Here is a 7,939-nt window from a genome sequence, read left to right as displayed (position 1 = left end):
TCCCCACACAATTTCCCTTTGCTCATGCAAATTACAGCAGAATCTTACCCTTATATTAATTTCAAGGTTTTTAAGTCTTTTTTTTTTTTTTTTTTACATGGATCTGTTAAATCCTATTTAAGCATCAAGTGTAAACTTGTACCATTTATGGAAGTAGATTTCATCCTAATATCACATATAAAAACATGGGCTGAAAGTCTGCTGTTGGAGATTGGGTATCGAACAAATTAAAAATATGTATCCTCTGGTAGGGCTTCTGTATTTTTCTTTTTATTATTATTATTAACGATGACATTTGTGGAAAATCTTAACTTTTTAAATGTGGTTCTCACCAGAATGAAGCCTGATTATGTAACACCCCACATTACCCAAAATCTTCCCACCAGCATCATCCAAGTGTGAAGTTTTTTTTAAGAAAATCAGGACCAGCTTGTATTTATTCACATGTTTGAGCTTGAAGCAACTTAAATGGAGGAATTTGGCTCTGTGCGACTCTTTATAGAATAACAGGAAGTCAGATTACCGATGCACTTCGATGACAATGTGAAGTAAACATTTCCAGCGCTCTGATCATTCTCTTCAGATGAAGCAACCGCTAACGCACCTGCATGTTGGTGTTTTGCAGATAAACGATGCTACCCTTGATAATGCTAGGCTGATGCTGCAGATCGATAATGCCAAGCTGGCAGCAGAGGACTTCAGAATGAAGTGAGTGGAAAAAAATGTGTTATTTTGCTAAAGAGATCTAAGTATTAAAAAGATGACGTCAATTATTCACACAGCTGAGTCAGGTTATTTGGATGTTTTCAAAGACCTGTAGCGGTCAGTAAAGAAAGGAAACCAGTAGAACCAGTCTGGTTGTACTTTTCTTTGTTTGTTTATTGATGCCTTTAAGAGGGCGCAGCAATGAAAAACATCTCTCTTCACAGGTATGAGAACGAGATGGCACTGCACCAGTCGGTTGAGTCAGACATTGCCGGGCTGCGCAGAGTTCTGGATGAGTTGACCATGACTCGGTCCGACCTGGAGATGCAGGTGGAGGGCTTAAAGGAGGAGCTGATCTTTATGAAGAAGAACCACGAGGAGGTGAGGCAATAGAGAACAGAACTGCTGTGATCAATGATGCAGCATATGTAATTAAGGATTCTTTAGTTATAAAAAATGTCATTAGCCTGAGCACTTTCCCTGCTATCACATGAAGTGGACTTTTGATAATTCTCCCTATAATCCCAAAAGTACAATTGATGATTTAAATATTTCTGTGACATCTAACTTTCCAACAAGGGTGACTTTTTCCCCCCTTAAAAGTCTGCTGTATTAAACCCTACACCGGCATACTGCCCTCTGGTGGAAGGTTTAACTTTCGGGAAAAGGCATTCTTCCTGAATTTTTCTTACAAAAAACTACATAGAAATGTTTTTTTTATGTAGAATTCCCAATGTAAAAACTACAACTCTTCTACTACCTTTATTTATATTTCCATTACAAAATTTGACTTAATGTAAAAAAAGCAATATCTCCCCCCTCAAACAATCCCACATTTTAAAAGTTGAAATCAATTACTAAGAACCGAGACACGCACTCAGTTGATTGTCTTAAGAGTTTTAGGCAAAGCAGGGAAACATATAATTACCTGAAACTATTTTGCATAAACTGGTATAGCTCTGCCAAGAGATTTAATCGTTTTCTTCCACAAACAAAACTGGTCTAGACCGAGCGATGAGCTAAAACTTCCATGTAACTCTGTAAAGATGCCAGGAGTGAGTTTAGCAGGCTGCCAAGAATGATGACTCATGCAAGATTGTCTGATAATAGCAAGTCTCACATTATTGTTGCTGACGAGGCTTTTTTTAAAAAGTTAGTCTTTGACTGAAAGGATGTTCACTGCACCTCTAAACTCAGACCTTCTCTAAAAGCCACTTCCCTCTTGGATTTGGTTTTCTGGATTTTTAAACATGTTTTCCTGTTTGCAGGAAATTGCAGCCCTGCGCAGCCATGTCTCCACCAGCTCTGTGAACGTGGAGGTTGATGCCAAGCGAGGTGAGGACCTGTCTGTTGTCCTTGAAGAGATGCGGAGTGAGTATGAGGGAATTGTCGAGAAAAACCGCCGTGAGATGGAAGCGTGGTACAAAGTCAAGGTGAGGGAAATTGGAATTAAAATGACTAGCTCCATATTCACTTTATGCTCATTTTTGAAGAAAGGTGTGGAGAATTCAGGAAAAATTTTCATGTCTATCTTGAAACCTTTTAAGTTTGAAGAGCTGAACAAGACCATGGCATCCAGTACAGAGACTCTCCAGACATCCAAAAGCGAGATCAACGAGCTAAAGAGGAAGCTGCAGAGTTTGCAGATTGAGCTTCAGTCTGAATACAGCCTGGTAATCTACACCACTGACACATAACATGAGCAGTCCAATAGGCAATCATTTAACCCGTCTGTCGCCATTAATAACTGCCACTGGCAGAAATATCTAAAAATAAGCAATTAGCCCTCAGAGAGCCACAAAGTAAGCTTTGTTTTTTTTGGTCTCCTGTGCAGAAAGCTGCCCTGGAAGGTCAGCTGTATGAGACAGAGTCACGTTTCAGCCAGCAGCTGAGCGACCACCAGCGCATAGTGAACAGCCTGGAGGAAGAGCTCAGTAGAATGAGAACGGACATTGAGCGGCAGTCCTCAGAATACCAGATTCTGCTGGACATTAAAACCAGGCTGGAGCTGGAGATCGCCGAGTACAGAAGACTGCTGGATGGAGAGGACGTGAAGTAAGAACAACCCAGAGATGAGAAATCTTTGCAACATTCTGTAGCATGGGACACAAATTTGAGCTGCTTTTTTCACATAATGGTGTAAAGACGAATAATAGATTATGATTAATGATTTCATTAACATGTCTATATTGATAGTAAATAAAAATTTCCTTCTAGGAAAACTGCAATTGTGGAGGTGAGGGAGGTTAAGAAAGAAGTGAAGGTGGAAGAACGTAAGTTTGTTTCAATCCTGCATATCTGAACGCTTTATGGCATTATTATTGTTGTACTTGTGTTTTTTAGATAAGACGTTGCAAACAAATGTATAAGCTTTAATTGCTGTCAGGAATAACAGTTTAATATAAGATAGGATCAATATGGAAAACATCATTTACATTTTCTTTTTAAATGAAAAATTTTAGAAGACCCATTTGTAGCGAAGTTTGAACTTTCTGTCTGATTACCAACTAATTACCAGGGAACATCTGTGTCTATATTGCAATTTTGTCATTTTATAGCTGCATGATTAGGAATTTATATCATAGCATGTTTATGGTATATGATAAAGAGGGATTTTCTTAAATTTGAATATTTTCCCACAGATAAACCAGTCATCACCAAGAGGACAAAGATTGTGGTTGAGGAGCTTGTGGATGGAAAGGTTGTGTCCCGTACTGAAGATGTGGACTTGGCGGTCGTCAGCGAGTAAACTGAGCCTAAAAAAAAACAAACAAAAAAATGGGTATTTTTGCACATAAGCCTAAAAACCACTCAGAAGCTATAAATATTTATCTTCCAGATTTTTTGTGTAGTTTAGATGTTTGGTCTTATTTTTTGTCAAAAGTTATTTATTTTGATTTAGAGTCTGGAAAAAAAATGCAAAGCCAGTAAAATGTGTTTTAAAAAATAGATTACATTAGCAATTAACTATAAGCCAAAGCAGAAAAGAAAGAGAAGGTAGTCCACGTAAAGCACTCGCTGTAAGTAAAAAAAGAAAAAGTCAACAGTACACTGGCAATTTAAAAGAAAAGTGCAAAAGAAAGAATTAAGTTTCGGTTAGATGTGGACATCAAATATGATCTACACCTCTGTGTTGGTTTTTTGTTTCTGTGGGGGCTGTCACTTTCAGTGTGAAAGGTCATGGAAAACATATTTTTATTAATGATTATTCTTTTCTGACATAAAAAAAAATACCTAAGGTGCTGTATGTATCGATTGTACACTCTGATAAACAGCTCTCACCACCTCTGGAAGAGTTGTATCTGTATCTTTCTAAGGAGTTGAGCCCTCATCTTGTTTACTTAAATTTCTAGATGTGAACGATAAATAAAAAGATGTTGGTTAAAAAAGGAATATTGTGTTTTTGTCTTATTGCAAACAAGCTAGTCATTATTCCATAAGGGCCAACTTATCCACCCAAATAGTAAACACTGTATTGATAAATGGTAAGTAGCCTACTTCAAGTCACATGTTATTTTGGGTCAGTGTTTACTCCCTTAATTGGCCTCCTTCTAACACTGCCCTTAGCAAAAAAAGTAGTGTACTTGAAGTAGATTTTATTAAGAATACTTAAGTATAAGTTTAGAAAGTATACCGAACAGTACTTTTAGTGTACTTGAAGTATTACTAAAGTAATACTTCTTCAAACTAAATTGGGACATTTTTAAGTTAACTAAACAATAGTATTGTTAAGTATATGAAATTTTGTTTAGAATAAGTAAACTCTAAGTGCATTGCCTGGTTTTAAGTATGCAATTAGTGCACATTTAGTATACTTGAATAAACTACTTTTTGCTAAGGGGATAACAATGGTAATCTTTGTTAAATATATTTGCTTAATTTCTATAGACAACCTCTAACTATTTTATGAAGGGATTTGCGACATTTTTAATAAACAACGTATCTTACTAAAAAGGATTATCTCATGTGGTGGCTTCTAGCGATAAAGTGCAATGATTTCATATGTCCACTAGATGTCAGTATAGCCATTCTAGTATTTCCCCTCAGTAGTTTTCGACTGCAAACAAATGGATTGTCTAAATAAATAATTATTGAAAACTTGTATCCCCTAGAAGCATTTTTTTCTCTATTGTTTTTTCTTTTTTTTTGCTTGTCAAAACGTTCTTTATTACAGTCTTTGATAAAACTACTTTAAAAAGACATCCAGTGATATATATAGCACACATACACACAGAGACGTATATATTACATATTATCATCTGAAGTTGTTGATTTAATTTAACTGGTTTGATAACTTTAAGTAACAAATTCATCTCCAAATAGCTTGGTCCCTCCTTATATTTTCGGTTCGTTTTCGCTGGAATGTCCCAGTGGCTTGCCGTAGAGAACTCCGTTGCCCCCGTTGCCTTGGTTACAGCGTTCTAAAGAAGTTGCCTTCACAACCGGCGCAATAAAGGAAGTGTTGAAAGCAAACCAATCGGGGAAAACATGGCTTCCTGTCAGGCTCCTGAGTTCCCCGCCGTCCTGGTGGCTCTAGAGCACCTGGAGGAGCTGAACAGGAGGCTCAGACAGGACGAACTCCCCTTCTCAGCTGAATGCAGCGGCCACCTAACCGCCATGGCGGCTGCTGTATCCGAGCTGGACGCCTCTAGGCGAGCTGCCCGTGAGCACCTGGAAGTGGAAACCATAAAAAGCAGCAATCTTAGGCTCCAGATCAAAAACATGTCAGATCGTCTGAGTGAAGACATCATGGCAGACAGAGCAGCAGTCCGGGCATCCAACGCCGAGGAGATGGAGCAGCTGCGCAGAGACCTCGCTACTTCTTCCCAAATCCAAAAGGAGTCTGAGAAGAAACTGCAGGAGCTGTTAGAACAAGACAAAGTGCTTCAATTAAAGAGAGATGAGGTGAAGGGTATGCATGAGGTGGCCATTGCCACTCTGAATGATCAAATGAGCCTCAGATATAGCAGACAGCAGGGACTGGAGCAGAAGCTTGAGCAGATAGAGGAGCTGAGGTCCTCCACTGCTGCTGCTAAGCAGGAGAAAGCATCCGTCCTGCAAAATATGGCTCTGGCAAGGAGCGCTTTCTCTGAGGAACAAGAGAACTGGTGCAGAAAGGTGGAGGAGATCGAAGGAGAGATCAGGCAGCAGAGAAATGTAATTAGTAGGATCAGACGGGAGTTAGAAGAGGTTAATGGGAGGAAAGATGAAACAGACAGCTGTCTAAAGGAGTTCAGCGTTCAGATGGTGCAACTGGAGAGCAACCTGGAAAGATTGAAGGCATCCAGGTCCTACTGTGAGCATCAACTACAGGAAGAAGCCAGTCGGTTTCAAGAACTGGGCCGACAGATGGAGATGCTGCAGAAGGAGCGTGACGAGTTAGAGGATGTTCTCAGCCTCAAGGTCCAAAAGCTCAAAGAGCAAATCAGAGCAGTGGAAGTTAAACTACAGGAGGGTCAATCTTCTGGACTGCTCCTCAAAGACCGTTTGGACCAGATCAGTAAAGTATTCAGGTGCCGGATTGAAAAAGAAAAGGAGGTCCGGGCTGATTATCTGTGTGTCTCTCTCCAGCTAGAGCGCTCTGGTTTGCAGCTGGAGGAGCGTATCACCTCTAATATCAGACACAGCAGTGAGATCATGGAGATGGAGAGGCAGATCCAAGAGCTCCAGGAAGACGGCAAGATTAAGAGGCGTGTGTTCGAGTCCAGGATGGAGGAACTGCACAATGATCTGGATGCGGTGAAGTCTGACATCGGCCATATTAAAGAGGAAATCAAGGAGGCCAGTGTTTTCCTGAAGGAGGAAAAGATAAGGCAGGAGGAGTATGAGATGAGAATGACCTCTGATATCTGCAACACCAGGGAGAGGTATGAGAAGCTGCTGAAGGAGGAGTCTACCCTTCTTCAGCTGCACCCTCAAAGTGCAGAGCCCGACTCTTTCATTGAGCTGAGGGCTCAAAATGACAAGGAGCTGAAAGAGATCCAGAACATCCACCAGCAGGAGGTGGAGCAGATCACCGCAGAGACTGAGAAGATCTATAGGAGCATAGAGGAGAAGCAGAAGGAGCTGGATGAGCGGGAAAAGATGCTGGAACAGGTTGAGGCAAAGTGGAGCAAAGTGAAAAAAAGGCATGACGAACTGAGTGATCTCAACACTGAGCTGAACCGGAGGAGATCCGAGCTGGAGTTGTCCATCCAGGACACAGAGGAGCAAACTAGAATCCTGCTGAAGCCAAGGGATAACATGAAGGCTGAACTGGAGGATCTGCTAGAGTCCTTCACAGACATGCTGAGCTACCAGAACAGAGAGCTTAGAGCCGTGGAGGAGAGCATCTATAAACACAAAGTGATGCTGGAGCGGATCAAAACCCAGAACAGCAGAATCCGACTTTGTTCCAGAGAGCTGGTAGAGGATCTCTGCACCTGCAGGCAGGAGACAGAAAGGTACCAAGAGGAGGTCCAGGAGTTCAACCTTAAGGCAAAAGCCTTGCTACAAGAATTAGAGGGAGCATGGAAACGAGACGTATCTGTAATTAAAGACGGCGAGAGGAGTGATGACGTCCTGTTGGTGTCGATGAATTCACTGCTGAACCAGCTGAAGAACAGGAACCAGCAGCTGATGAGTGTCGGCACACTCCTTCACCAGGTGATGGTGGAGTTTAGCAGACGGCTGGGAGATAAGGCAGGAGACAGGCAGCATGAATAAAAGTATCAATCAGAAATAAAACATCAATTAATTTAGGATTTGAATAATTTTTAACTGGTGTATACAGACTGGTGTTTTTTAAGTCTAATTCGCATGAAAAAAATATTGATCTTTCTACATTTATCTGTAAATTCCTATTTAAGCCTTCATTGTAAACACATGCAATGAATGGAAGTAGGTTTCATCTTAATGTCATGAAACAAATAGAAATGTTTGGTGAAAGTCTGCTGTTGTTATATGTATTTGACATTGGAGATTGGGAATCAAACAAATAAAGTATTCTCCCATTAGGTGACATGTCTAAACATGACATCTGTTTAAATAGCAACCCGCTCAGAGAAGTAATTAAGCCAAAAGTGTATAAAATATATTTATATACATTTTAAAAAAACCTTTGTTTGTGAATAGTCTTTATCAAGAACTCTTCAAGTGGCAGCCAGCAAAATGCTGCAGCAAATGCATCTGGCAGTAAGCTAATGCTTGTTTAAAAACTGGTTCTGCGAACTTGCCGATGACTCCAAGCTATTTT

At 40.3% G+C, this 7,939-nt stretch overlaps 2 protein-coding genes across 2 annotated transcripts; both read left to right on the top strand.

Moving 5' to 3' along the window:
• The first annotated feature begins 556 nt into the window (after window positions 1–556).
• Window positions 557–3,484, top strand: LOC107085513 (keratin, type I cytoskeletal 13-like). Its single transcript, XM_015375868.1, has 7 exons — window positions 557–708; window positions 930–1,086; window positions 1,974–2,138; window positions 2,253–2,378; window positions 2,540–2,760; window positions 2,923–2,978; window positions 3,348–3,484. The coding sequence occupies exons 1-7, from the start codon at window positions 584–586 to the stop codon at window positions 3,452–3,454; spliced, it is 957 nt and encodes a 318-aa protein (XP_015231354.1). The 5' UTR covers window positions 557–583; the 3' UTR covers window positions 3,455–3,484.
• A 1,641-nt stretch (window positions 3,485–5,125) lies between these two features.
• Window positions 5,126–7,814, top strand: LOC107085512 (trichohyalin-like). Its single transcript, XM_015375867.1, has one exon. The coding sequence runs from the start codon at window positions 5,194–5,196 to the stop codon at window positions 7,408–7,410; it is 2,217 nt and encodes a 738-aa protein (XP_015231353.1). The 5' UTR covers window positions 5,126–5,193; the 3' UTR covers window positions 7,411–7,814.
• The last annotated feature ends 125 nt before the right edge of the window (window positions 7,815–7,939 follow it).

The sequence above is a fragment of the Cyprinodon variegatus genome, unplaced genomic scaffold (genome assembly GCF_000732505.1).
Source record: "Cyprinodon variegatus isolate N-32 unplaced genomic scaffold, C_variegatus-1.0 Scaffold126, whole genome shotgun sequence".
In the NCBI taxonomy this organism is placed as follows: domain Eukaryota; kingdom Metazoa; phylum Chordata; class Actinopteri; order Cyprinodontiformes; family Cyprinodontidae; genus Cyprinodon; species Cyprinodon variegatus.
The sequence above is the reverse complement of the archived record's forward strand: the minus strand, read 5'-3'. Positions and strand labels throughout refer to the sequence as shown.